The 14,515-nt window shown below is 44.5% G+C and overlaps 1 protein-coding gene across 2 annotated transcripts in view; it reads left to right on the top strand.

Moving 5' to 3' along the window:
* bcar3 (BCAR3 adaptor protein, NSP family member) overlaps nt 1-14,515 on the top strand; it is a 111,810-nt gene that overhangs the window by 29,788 nt on the left and 67,507 nt on the right. For both annotated transcript variants that reach the window (XM_059983926.1, XM_059983925.1), the window contains exon 3: nt 9,695-9,728. In XM_059983926.1, the coding sequence (XP_059839909.1) occupies nt 9,695-9,728 (34 nt within the window). The remainder of the gene's footprint in view (nt 1-9,694; nt 9,729-14,515) is intronic.

Raw genomic sequence — 14,515 nt, 5'->3', positions numbered from 1 at the left:
GCTTGATGCTGTCCAGAGGGAAGCGTGCCACACACCACCCTAAACATCCCCTCTGGCAACCGCAGTGGCTACGCTGTCAGCTCTCCGCTAAATGCACCACTGCTACCCAACCAGGCCACTCCAACTGCACCCTCCAAACCACAACGTCCAACGTCAGTAAGGGTAAGAGTAGTAGGTGCAGTTTTAACGACAGAGGTTAGCTTTATTTATCACATATACATCGAAACATACAGTGGGGACGTAGATTGGGAGACCACTTCACTGAACACCTATGCTCTGTTTGCCAGAAAAGGTGGGATCTCCCAGAGCAACCCATTTTAATTCCTCTTCCCATTCCCATTCCGATATGTCCCTCCAGGGCCTCCCCCACTGTCATGATGAGGCCACACTTAGGTTGGAGGAGGAACACCTTATATTCCATCTATGTAGCCTCCAACCTGATGGCGTGAACATCAATTTCACAAACTTCTGGTGATGCCCCCCCCCCCCCCCCCCACTGGTTCCCATCCCCTTTTCCCTCTCTCACCTCACCTCCCTCTGGTGCTCTCCTTTTCTTTCTTTCATGGCCATCTTCTATCAGACCCCATTCTCTTCAGCCCTGTATCTCTTTCACCAATCAACTTCCCAGCCCTTTATTTCATCCCTCCTCCTCCAGCTTTCACCTGTCACCTTGTGTTTCTCTCTCCCCTTCCCCCCTGCCCCACCATCTTTTAAATCTACTCCTCGGCGTTTTTTTCTCCAGTCCTGCTGAAGGGTCTCAGCCTGTGCTTTTCTCCATAGATGCTGCCTGGCCTGCTGTGCATTTTGTGTGTGTTGCTCGGATTTCCAGCGTCTGCAGATTTTCTCGTGAGTGAAGAGCCCCATTTGGTTCAATGACAGCACAGTCCAAGGTTGTTTTTTTTTATTTATTGAGATTCAGCATGGAACTGGCCCTTTGAGCTGTGCTCCAAGCAAGCCCTGATATAACCCTAGCGTAATCAGGGGACAATTTTCAATGACCAATTAACCTACCAACTGGTGCATCTTTGACTGTGGGAGGAAACTGGAGCACCCGGAGGAAACCCACACAGTCTCAGGAAGAATTCTTACAGACAGTGGCAGAAATTGAATCCGGTTCGTAAGTACTCTAAAGCGTTATACTAACCACTACCCTACCTTGCCACCCCAAAAATATGGAATGCTTCCAGGGCGGCCTGCAAGTGTCTCCACACAAATATATCCAAAATTTACTAACCTAACCCATACGTCTTTCAGAATGTGGGAGAAAAGCAGAGCACCCACAGGAAACACCCTCAGTACCAGCTCCTTACAGACACAGCAGAATCAGAATCAGGTTTATTATCACCGGCATGTGACATGAAATTTGTTAACTTAGCAGCAGCAGTTCAATACAATACATAAAATAGAAGAAAAGAAGTAGAAGTAAATAAATCAGTAAATCAGTTACACTATATGTATATTGAGTAGATTAAACATAGTGCAAAACCAGAAATCATATCTATTAAAGACGTGAGGTAGTGTTCATGGTTTCAATGTCCATTTAGGAATCTGATGGCAGAGGGGAGTAAGCTGTTTCTGAATCACTGAGTGTGTGCCTTCAGGCTTCCGTACCTCCTACCTGATGGTAACAGTGAGAAAAGGGCATGCCTTTTTGCTGATGTTGAGCAGATATTGAACCCCAATCTCCCAGTCGCCGGTGCTGTAAAGTGTTACAATAACCACTACGCTACTGTGCTGCTCTTTCCTAGTATCTCAGACCTTTCCTGATAATGGTGAATTCTCAGTTCCAGCTGAATCTACTCTGTAACCATTTATGCATTTTCTATTCCTCCCAAACCCATTCATTCTGGAGATAACATTCGATGTATCATAATTAAATTCCCACATTATTAGCTGGGGAGGACACTGCACTTTGTCGAAGGGACATTCACACTGGGCCAACTGGCAGGTGTCCAGAGCAGTCCCTGAGAATGGGACTGGGAGGTGTTCGAAGCACTTCTGCACGCCTGGTTCATTATTGGCACTTGCTTAATTAACTTTTGTTTAGGGCTGAATGTGAGTGTGAAAAACCGATCACAGAGCAGTGACCTACCTGCATTGTGGACCTTGATCTAGCCTTGCATTTCTCATATTTCTCACATTTCATTGAAGGCCATTTGGCCCAATGGGTCTATGCCAGCTCTCAGAGCAATCACACCAGCCTGCTTCCCCCAGTCACTTCCCTTATTCACCTGTCCAGTATTTTTTTTTGATTTGTACAAGTTGACCTAATTTGCACATTGGTTTCTCGTCGGTCTTTGTGTGCAGATTTCTATTGGCTCTACGGTATTCCTTTGATCTACGGTTTCATTCCATTTGGGCAACACAGTAACATAGCAATTAACGGACTGCTTTGCGGCACTGGTGACCCTGGTTCGATTCCCTCCACTGCCTGTAAGGAGTCGTATGCTCTCCTCGTGACCACGTCCACTTTCCTCCCACACTCCAAACACGCGTGGGTTTAGTAAGTTAAGTGGTCACATGGGTGTAAGTGGTCGGAAAGGCCTGGTACCGTGCTGGATCTCTAAATAAATAAAATGCTGTGAATGCCAGCAAGAAAATGAATCTCAGTACAGTATTTAGAACACAACATAGAAATCTACAGCACATTGCAGGCCCTTCGGCCCATAATGTTGTACCGACCATGTAACCTACTCTAGAAACTGCCTAGGATTACCGTACTGCATAGCCCTCTACTTTGCTAAGCTCCATTTAAGAGTCTCTTAAAGGACTCTTTTGTATCCGCCTCTACCACCTTCGCTGGCAGCGCATTCCACACACCCACCACTCTCTGTGTGAAAAACTTACCTCTAACATCCCCCTTCTACCTACTTCCAAGTACCTTAAAACTATTCCCTCTTGTGTTTGCCATTTCAGCTGTGGGAAAATGCCTCTGGTTATCCACACGATCAATGCCTCATCCACATTATCAATGCCTCACCCGCACGATCAATGCCTCACCCGCACGATCAGTGCCTCACCCGCACGATCAGTGCCTACTTCGGGGCATATACATTCAAAGTTCAAAGGAAATTGTTTATCACCATATATAACCTTGAGGTTTATTTCCTTGCAGGCATGCTGAATAAATCCATAATTGAATATTAACCATAATGGAATCAATGAATGGCCACACCAGCTTGGGCATTCAACCATGAGTGCATATGACAACAAACTTTGCAAATACAAAAAGTAAGAAGTAATAAAAATAAATAACTAAGCAATAGGTATCAGAACATATAAGAGCATAAGAACATGAGATGAAGAGTCATTGAAAGTGAGTCCATAGTTTGTGGGAATATTTCAGTGATGGGGCAAGTGAAGTTGAGTTAAGTTATCCCCTTTAGTTCAAGAGCCTGATAGTTGAGGGGTAATAACTATTCAAGTCAAGTCAAGTCACTTTTATTGTCATTTCTACCATAACTGCTGGTACAGTGCATAGTAAAAATGAGACAATGTTTTTTAGGACCATGGTGTTACATGACACAGTACAAAAACTAGACTGAACTACGTAATAAAAAAACAACACAGAGAAAGCTATACTAGACTACAGACCTACACAGGACTGCATAAAGTGCACAAAAACTGTGCAGGCATTACAATAAATGATAAACAGGACAGTAGGGCAAGGTGTCAGTCCAGGCTTCAGGTATTGAGGAGTCTGATAGCTTGGGGGAAGAACCTGTTACACAGTCTGGTCGTGAGAGCCCGAGTACTTCGGAGCCTTTTCCCAGATGGCAGGAGGAAGAAGAGATTGTATGAGGGGTGCATGGGGTCCTTCATAATGCTGTTTCCTTTGCGGATGCAGCATGTAGTGTAAATGTCGGTGATGGTAAGAAGAGAGACCCCGATGATCTTCTCAGCTGACCTCACTATCCGCTGCAGAGTCTTGCGATCCGAGATGGTGCAATTTCCGAACCAGGCAGTGATGCAGTTGCTCAGGATCCTCTCAATACAACCCCTGTAGAATGTGATGAGGATGGGGGTTGGGAGATGGACTTTCCTCAGCCTTTGCAAAAAGTAGAGATGCTGCTGGGCTTTCTTTGCTATGGAGCTGGTGTTGAGGGACCAGGTGAGATTCTCCGTCAGGTGAACACCAAGAAATTTGGTGCTCTTTACGATCTCTACCGAGGAGCTGTCGATATTCAGCGGGGAGTGGTCGCTCCGTGCCCTCCTGAAGTCAACAACCATCTCTTTTGTTTTGTTCACATTAAGAGACAGGTTGTTGGCTCTGCACCAGTCCATTAGCCGCTGCACCTCCTCTCTGTAAGCCGACTCATCGTTCTTGCTGATAAGACCCACCACGGTCGTGTCATCGGCGAACTTGATGATACGGTTCCAGCTGTGTGTTGCAGCACAGTGATGGGTCAGCAGAGTGAACAGCAGTGGACTGAGCACGCAACCCTGGGGGGCCCCCGTGCTCAGTGTGATGGTGTTGGAGATGCTGCTCCTGATCCGGACTGACTGAGATCTCCCAGTCAGGAAGTCTTTCCTGAACCTGGTGTGGGTTTTGAGGCTCCTGTACTTTCTTCCTGATGGCAGCAGTGAGAGGAGAGCATGTCCTCAGTGGTGGGGGTCCCTGATGATGGATGCTGCTTTTCTGCAACAATATTTTCTGTAGATGTGCTCATTGTTGGGGAGGGCTTTACCTGTAATGGACTGTAGAATTTTCCACTCAAAGGCATTGGTGTTTCCAAACCAGGCTGTGATGCAGCCAGTCAATATGCTCTCCGCTACAAGAAGTTCATCAAATTTTTTGATGTCATGCCAAATCTTTGCAAATATCCAAGGAGGCAGAGACACTGCCATGCTTTCTTCAGAATTACGTTTGTGTGCTGGGGCTAAGCCAGGTGTTCTGAAATAATAACATTGAGGAATTTAAAGTTGCTGACCCTCTCCATCTCTGATCATCGTGGACCTCTGGTTTCATCCTCCTGAAGTCAATAAGCAGCTCCTTGGTCTAGCTGATGTTGTTGTTGTTATGGGACCATTCAGCCAGATTTTTAATCTCCCTCCTCTGTGTTGATTTGCACCACTTTTAATTCAGCCCACGCCAGTGGTGTCATCAGCAAACCTGAATATGGCATTGGAGCTGTGCTTAGCCTCACAGTCATAAGTGTAAAGCAAGTAGAGCAGAGGGAGAAGCAAAACACAACAAACTGTGCAAATACAAAAAAAAACAACAATAATAATAAAAATAAATATTGAGAACATTACATGAAAAGTCAGTGATGGGGCAAGTGAAGTTGAGTGGTTATCCCCACTGATTCAAGAGCCCGGTGGCTGAGGAGATAATAACTGTTCCTGAACCTGGTGGTGTGAGACCTAAGGCTCCTGTACCACCTTTTTGATGACATCAGCGAAAACAGAGCATAGTCTGGCTGGAGGTGGGGGTTCACTAATGATGGACGCTGCTTTCCTGCAACAACACTCTGTGTAGATGCGCTCAGGGTGGGAGGGCTTCACCCCTGAAGGACTGGGTTGTATCCACTGCTTTTTGTAGGACTTTTCATTCAAAGGCATTGGTGTTTCCATATCAGGCTGTTTTGCAGCCAGTCACTATATGCTCCACCACACATTATTAAACCATAGCACTGTTTTGCTGCCTTGACTGTTGAGCAAGTAGAGCAGGGATGACCAATCTTTTTTATGCCATGAAGCCTTATCACTAACCGAGGGGTCCATGGATCCCAGGCAGGGAACCCCTGAAGTAGAGAATCCCAATGTTACTCATTGGTAGGAAATTCAAGTGGGGCACAGAATGCAACATTTAGTGAAAAGGTGGTTCTTGGAGGGCTAGAGTCTCTTATAGGGAAAGGAGATGTGAAAATGTTTAACACAATGAAAAATTTAACATTTTTTCGATGGAATGGAAGGTCAATGTTGCTCGGCCAGCGTGGGGATTGAATGTTCAATACCCTATATGCATTAGAGATGGGCAGTACAGTTTTTGATTAATGACTTTTACAGGCTTTAGATGTGTGACTTGTGAGTTTCTCTCACAAGCAAGGTCATTGTTGGGGAGCCAATGAGCACTGAACTGTATCTATCTGTTCCTGGAAGAGTTCACATGAGTACATGTGATGAAGATGAAGCAAAACAAATGCACTTTTTGACAATGAGAAATGGTCTTTTAAAGGCATTTGAACCAGTTCCTCGTTAGGAAACTTTAGAAAGACGTGGCCAAATGCAGGCAACTGGGACTGGCTTTGAAAAGCATCTTTGTTGGCATGGTTGAGATGGGCTGAAGGGCCTCTTTATGAAGGCTACAGATAAAGGGCTAGTAAGCGGGCATAGACACAATGGGCTGAAGGTCCTGTCTCTGTGTTGCATGACTGTAGGACTCTGTGTTGCTGCTTACATTTTTCCTCTGTTTAAACAAATGTGGTCCTTAATGAGTGAAAAGCAAAAAAGCTGTAGGTGATGAAAAACTGGAAGAAACACAGCGAATTCTGTAAAAGGGTCTCAGCCCGAAAAGCCGACTCTTTATCCTTCTCCTTAGAAGCTGCCTGATCTGCTAAGCTCAATCATTTTGTGTGTTACTCTTAAGTCAGGGGTTCTCAAGCATTTGTAATGCCATGGACAAATACCATTAAGCAAAGGGTCCATGAACCCCAGGTTGGGAACCCCTGCTCTGAGTGTTGTAAAGACTCAGTGGTTCCAACCCTCCACGGATATCACAACTTTTATGTATATTTTCACTCTTAATTTTAAGTTTCAGCCTGTATGCAAGCTCACCCAATTTACTGATCCCTGGTTTCCCAGATCCTGACTCTGATCCTCGGTAGCATAACAGTTAATGTTGCAGCAATAGGAAGATTGGGACTCTATTCCTGCCACTGTCTGTGAGGAATTCGTATGTTCTCCCCGTGACTGTGGATTTCCTCCAGGTGCTCCAGTTTTCTGCTACGTTCCAAAGACATACGGGTAGGATTTGTAAGTTGTGGGCATGCTATCTTAGCGCCCAAAGCATGGCGACACTTGTGGGCTACCTTTGATCTGTGTTGGCTGTTGACACAAACGATGCATTTCACTGTGTGTTTCAATGTACCTGTGACAAATAAACCTAATCTTTATCTTAAACCTACCGGTGTTTCTGACCCCAGATGTCCCAAAAACCCCAACCCTGATCTTGGGAGTAGGTGTATCTGTGTAAGTCATCAGATAATGAGGACGTGCTATACTGCTGGCTTTGATGCTCTGGACCAGGTAGTTTCTTCCTGTACCGTAGCCCCCCAGTGATTCTTGGCTCTTTAACAAAGATGTAAAACAGCACTCCCTGCAGAGAAGGGTGCTAATACGGATATCTCTCTCTCTCTCTCTCTCTCTCTCTCTCTCTCAATCCTCATTCAAAACATTGTGGAAGACAACTTGGTTCAAATTCAGAAATGAAATAAATGAATGTTTCATGAGCGTAGGCAAAGCAAATTGAAGCACAAATCAATGAAGATTTAATTGAAGTGCAACACATCTGCAAGGGACTGAAAAGCTTGTTCCTTGTTCCTGAGAAACTGAGCGTTGGATGGAGAGTGGACTTTGCTCCTCACTGACACCTGGTGGTTAATGCTAGAACAGCAACTGCAGAACCCTGCAGTGACCCAGCACAGTTAATGCACCTCTTCATGTGAAAGCCCTTTTCAAGCCAGCGACAAAAGCATTGCGGACAATGGAGGCAATGTCTGAAGAGTGTGGTGAGGTTGTTTAGACGAGGTTGAAGCAGGGAGTTTGGACACCAGCTGCATACTGAGATTAAGGATTAGCTTTTATCTGTTACATGAACATTGAAACATACACGGAAATGCACTGTCAAATCAAATCAGTGACGATTTGCTGGGCCGCCTGCAATTGTAGCCACGCTTTCAGTGCTAACATAAAACCATAGATCATAATATAGGTATAGGAGCAGAATTATGCCATTTAGCCCATCCAGTTTGCTCTACTGTTAAAACATGGCTGATTTATTATCCCTCTCAATTTTATTCTCCTGCCTTCTCCCCATAAAGTTTGATGCCCTTACTACTCAAAAACCTATCAGCGTCTGCTTTAATTTCCCCAATGATTTGGCCTCCCTCTGTGGCAATGAAATCCACAGATTCACCATCCTCTGGCTAGAGAAATTCCTCTTCATCTCTGTTCTATAGGGACGTCCTTCTATTCTGAGGATGCACCCTCTGGTCCTCTTACTAGCCCTAACTGCACATCTTTGAAATGCAGGAGAAAACTAGAGTGCCCGAAAGAAATACACAGGATCATGGGGAAAATGTACAAACTCTTTCCAGACTGTAGTGGATGGTGATGTTACAACTGTGTTCGGCCAGCCATTATGCTGCTCCATCACTGACACACGGCTCCAGGTTTCAATGGACGTCTCTCCAAAGGAACTTTTAAAACAAGAATAAACCCTTGTGTGAAATCTGCCCAATTCTCTGTGGCCAAACTTAAACTTAATTTCATTCCTGCACCAGATGCATTTTTGGAGAGAAACATTTATAATAAACCTCACCCATAATTACGTGTCTTTAACTTTAGACTCTTGTCCATTTATGTACATGTTATACATACACTCCATTGTATATATACATATTTAAGTATACAGTCCTAAATATTCTGAGGCTGTTCTCCATTAATGTATCCAGTCGCTTGTGTTCTGCAAAGCCATTATATATTTAAATTATGAAGTTGTCATCGACAGATTTGAGGAAATACTACTGTAATTTTGTTTAAAAATGTGCCAAGCCAAACTTGACTTTGCAGATGTGTGTGAGGTGAAATCATTCTTCACACTTTAAACAGCTGAATTTTCCTGTATATCATTCCGACAATGAATTACTGCACAAGAACTTGGACAGATTAGGGGAATGGGGAAAGAAGTGGCAGGTGGAATACAGTGTCGGGAAGTTTATGGTCAGGAACTTTGGTAGAAGGAATAAAGGCATAGACAATTTTCTAACTGGGGAGGAAATTCAGAAATCAGAGGTGCAAGATTCCCCAAAGGTTAACTTACAGGTTGAGTTGGTGGTAAGGAAAGCAAATGTGATGTTAGCGTTCATTTCAAGAGGATTAGCATATAAAAGGAATGTTATGATGCTGAGGCTTTATGAGGCATTGGTCAGATTGGACTTGGAGTATTGTGAACAGTTTTGGGCACCTTATCTATGAAAAGATGTGCTGGCCACAGAGACGTTCATGTCAGTGATCGCAGGAATGGAAGTGTTAATTAACATGTGAAGATTGTTTGATGGATCTGGGCTGGTACTTTTTGGAGATCAGAAGAATGAAGAATGAATACCAAAAGTCCTAGATAGAGTGGACATGGTTAGGATGCTTCAGATAGTGGGGAGATCTAGGACCAGAGGGCGCAGCTGCGGAATAGAATGAAGTCCTTTTGAAACAGAGATGAGGAGAATTTCTTTAGCCAAAGGGTGGCGAACCTTTGGAATTCATTGGCTGTGGAGGTCAAGTCATCCGGTATAAATAAAGCAGAGGTTGCCAAGTTCTTGATTAGTAAAGGTATCAAAGGTTACAGGGAGAAGCAGGAGAATGGTGTTGAAAGGGAATAATAAATCAGCTGTGATTGAGTGGTGGAACATACTCGATGGGCTGAATGACCTAAGTTTCGTGGTATGGTCTAACCAGTTCTTTTTCTCACCCACAGGGACATCTCAGACTTTACCCTAGAATACGTCAAGGTACGTAACCTCTTCCAAAATATCATGTTTGCAATGACCAGATTTACTCGAAGTGTGACTGACTGACTGCTGGGTTTTGAGGATGAAGTAGTTTTCCACCCTCTGAGCCCCCATCACGTGTTTGCTTTCCCCATTAAAAAGTGCAGTGATATTTCAGCTCTTTGGAAGTTAAATACTTTTCAAGTATCACAATGACAAAGCTGTTCCTGTTAACCTTAGCAACTGTGATAAATTGTCAACAGAGCAGCTTAAAGGTCCCAATCAACTGTTGTCCCATGAGTAGATAGAGGGTGATCTACAGCTTCTGCAAGCCAACACACCACAGCAAGTTCCCAAGACACTTAAATGTATATGGTGAACAAAGGTGCTCCTTCATCCTTGTTGGTTTTAGTTATGTTTCCAATAGTAGGAGAGTCTTGGACCTCAGAACAGGAAGATGTCTCTTTTGAACAGAGATGAGGAGGAATTTCTCTGGCCAGAATGAGATCAATCTGTGGAATTCATTGCCACACTCAGCTATGGAGCCATTGTTGGGTATATTTAAAGCAGAGGTTGTAGGTTCTTGATTAGTAAGGGTGTCAAACATTATGGGGAGAAGGCAGGAGAATGGGGTTGAGAGGGAAATTAAATCAGCCATGATGGTGAAGCGGACTTGATGTGGGCCAAATGGCCTAATTCTGCTCCTATGCCTCATGGTCTTGTGCTCTGTGAAGCTGCTGAAAGCTGATCAAATGACATTCCGTCAGTTACTGATCTACCATTCAACCCAGCCTCTGTTAATGCAGGAAACCCAAAGCGCAGAGTGGGAATGAACTGAAACCTGAGATCAGATTTAGATTCATTTGCTCATCACGAGTATATCAAAACATGCAGCGAGATGTGTCATTTGTGTTAACAACCAACGCACCCAGGGATGCGCTGGGGTCAGACCGCAAGCTGGTGCCAACGTAGCATGCCCACAGAACACGGAACACAACTAAACACAACATACCGAGCAACACACACAAAATGCTGGAGGAACTGAGCAGGCCAGGCAGCAACCTTGGAAATGAAAAAACTGTTGACGTTTTGGGCTGAGACCCTTCATCAGAACTGGGAAGGAAGGGGGAAGGAGTTACACTAAGATGGGGGGAGGGGAGGAAGAAGTACAAGGTGGTAAATGATGGGTGAAACCGGGAGCAGTGAAGGAAAGAGCTGGGAAGTCGATTGGTGAAAGAGATATAAAGGGCTGGAGAAGGGGGAATCTGATAGGAGAGGGTGGAAGACCTTGGAAGAAAGGGAAGGGGGAGGAGCACCAGAGGGAGGTGATGGGCAAGTAGGGAGATAAGGTGAGAGAGGGAAATGGGAATGGGGAATGGTGAAGGATGGGGGGTGTGGAATTACAGGAAGTTCAAGAAATCAATTTTCACGCCATCAGGTTGGAGGCTACACAGATGGCATACAAGGTGGTGGTCCTCCAACCTGAGTGTGGCCTCATCGTGGCAGTAGACGGACGTGTCAGAATGGGAATGGGAAGTAGAATTGAAACATACCAAGCAACAAAGCAACAACAGCAAACCTAGCCCTGTTCCTCCCTCCCACCCACCCACGCACGTACAGTCCCCTAACGCTAGGACAGATTGTCGTTGGCCTCCAGCAGACTCGTGGATTTGCAGACGGTTGGGTTCCTTTGACATCCCCAGCTGACTCGCTGGGACTCCGAGGTTCTAGGCAGCATTGGTACTGGGTTATTATTTACAAATGTACTGAAATGCAGGGTAAAGCATTTAATTGCAAGCCTTCCCGACAGATCACTCCACGTGTAGGTACGTTAGAGAGGAAAGAGAGTGCAGAACGTGGTGTTACAGTCACAGAGAGGGCGCGCTGCAGGCAGACGACAAGGTGCAAGGTGGACAGGGGGAAGGAGAGTTCATTCTCATTCTGCAACTTGCTGTCAGTGTTTCTTGTTTACTTATTTATGGTTTTTTTATGTTTGCACAGTTTGTCCTCTGCACATCAGTTGCTTGTCAGACTTTTTAGTTTTTCATTAGTTAAAGTGTATTTCTCTGTTCTACTGTGAATGCCTGCAAGAAAATGACCCTTGGGGTGGTATTTGGCGGACATCTACAAACTTTGATGACAAATTTACTTTGAATATTGATCTTTTAGCCTATGATGGGTCAATTCGGGAGCCTGATAACCGTGGGATAGAAACTTGAATTTGGTGGTTCAAACTCTCAGACTTTTCAGAGGAGAGGCGAGAGAAGGAAAGGGTTCTTGATTTCTGTTAGCTGTTTTCCTGGGGCAGTGATAAGTGTATAGATTATACTATAAGTACCTTCACTGAGTGTCAAGTGCCTGGGTGCTTGATTTTTAAAGGTGGTATATGTGAAATGGCCTCTTTGAGCAAATGGGTAGATCAGCTGCTCTGGGTAAGATTAAACTATCAACAAGCCAGACAGGATTTCTTACAAACTAGGAGCTGCTTTGTTTTGTCCTGGCTTGTGGGATTTAGAAAACCCTGTAAACTAAATAATTGGTTACACTAACTTTTCAACATTACTGGTCACACAATCAATTGGACGTACAGGCTGAGATCTTCTTGCTTGTTGGATATGTGAACTGAAAAGGTGTCAGGGGATGAATGCATAACTGCTGGTCCCCAGCCGGACTACACTGGGCCCTTTCTAACAGCAGGCGTGAACGAGCCAGGGAAACCTGCGCACCAGCGCTTTCCAAAGCCATTTCAAACTTTCTCCGGCTCCCCTTTGATGTGAGGGACTTGCGGGAAAGAGCAGCGGGAACTACAAAGTGTTTGGTTTATGGTGATTACAGAGTCAAACAACATAAGTGGCTGAGTAATTGTTGCAGATTACTGCACAAACCAGGAAAAAACATCATTAAAGTGATTGCTGAGCAGCTTAATTAGAATAATTCCTTCAGTGCTAGTGGCCTTCTGTGCTTTCTTGAGTTGATTCACTCCGCCATCTTGTGTGTGGCTGGATCCAACCTCTGGAATTTCTTCCCTAAACCGCTCGAACTCACTCTACTTTAAAGTTCAAAGTAAATTTATTATCGAAGGATGTAATTGTCGCCATATACTACCCTGAGATTCATTTTCTTGCAGGCGTTCACAGTAGATACAAAGAGATACAATAGAAATAATGAAAAATTATTCACAAAGACAAGCAACTTTCTTGCTGAAGACACGCCTTAAAACCTACCCTTTGATTGAGTGCCTATCTTATAGATCTATGAGTTTCTCAAATTTCCTAATATCGTAGAGGAAGGCCATTCGTCCTGGCTCTCACAATATTCTTGGCAGTCCCCGCAAGTCAGGTTTAGTGCCACATGTACAAGAACAGTGCGGTTCAGATCCATTGAAAGACAGCAGCCGTGTCACAGACGCATTGAACTCAGAACAGAAATTGAACGCAAGTTTTACGAGCAGGTGAAAGGGGACTAGCCAAAAGAAGGGATTATTACAAAGGAAAACACAAGTCCACATTAGTACAATGGCTGGTCTTTAGTGGTCTGTTTGTGAATAGGGGATGTGCGGGTTGCTTCAAGAAGCTGACGGCTGGAAAAATAGTTGTTCCTGAACATAGTGGTATTTACTTCAAGAGGACTAGAATATACAGTAAAAGCAAGGATGTAATGGTGACTTTATAAGACACTGGTGAGGCCTCACTTAGATTATTGTGAGAAGACTTGGGGCCCTTACCTAAGAGAGAGGTTGTGCTTACAATGGAGAGGGTTCAAAGGAGGTTCATGAAAATGATTCCAGGATCATAGGAGAAACATTTGATGGCTCTGTGCCTGTACTCATTGGAATTCAGAATGGGGGGGGGGGGTCTCATTGAAACCTGTTGAATGTTGAAAGGCCTCAATAGAGCGGATGTGGAGAGGATGTCTCCTATGACGGGGGAGTCTATGACCAGAGGACACAGCCTCAGAATAGAGGGACATCCATTTAGAAAGGAGATGAGGAGGAATTCCCTTAGCCAGAGAATGACGAAGCTGTGGAATTCATTGCTGCAGATGGCTGTGGAGGCCAAGTCATTGGGTATACTTAGGGCAGAGGTTATAGATTCTTGATTAGTTGCAGTATGAAGCGTTACGGGGAAAATGCAGAAGATTGGCGCTGACGGCGAAGTCGGTCAGCCATGATGAGATCGCAGAGCAGACTTGATGGGCCAAATGGCCTAATTCTGATCCTACATCTTATGGTCTTATCCTTTTAAAGCTAGGAAATCATCTGGCAATGACTATACTTATGAAGGACATTTCTAAACCAAAGTACAAACTCCAAGCATGAGCTGAAGAATTCATAGTGGAAGACCATGCATTGAAATGAAACACTATTCCTATTGTACTGGTATCTAATTTCTTCATTATCATTGCAAATGAGCTTCAACACCCAACTGACTTCCCTCACAATCCCATTGACTTTATGAAGACCGTTGATAGAGTGTGATGTGATGGCTTCTGGTGAAGGAGGTTGAGAGTAAATCAGCCATGGTGGAGTGGTGGAGCAGACTGGGATCTTGCTGTTGTTGACAGCCAACACTGACCAGAATGCTCCAGCTCAGGTGTAAGGAAATGGAAAGTTGTGCTATAACGTCCTTGGTCGTGTAGTCCAGGGGTCAGCAACCTTTACCACTGAAAGAGCCACTTGGACCCGTTTCCCACAGAAAAGAAAACACTGGGAGCCGCAAAACCCGTTTGACATTTAAAATGAAATAACACTGCAAACAACGTTTTGTTTTGCCTTTATGCTATGTATAAACAAACTATAATGTGTTGCA

This window comes from Hypanus sabinus, chromosome 11 (genome assembly GCF_030144855.1).
Source record: "Hypanus sabinus isolate sHypSab1 chromosome 11, sHypSab1.hap1, whole genome shotgun sequence".
Classification (NCBI taxonomy): domain Eukaryota; kingdom Metazoa; phylum Chordata; class Chondrichthyes; order Myliobatiformes; family Dasyatidae; genus Hypanus; species Hypanus sabinus.
The sequence above is the reverse complement of the archived record's forward strand: the minus strand, read 5'-3'. Positions and strand labels throughout refer to the sequence as shown.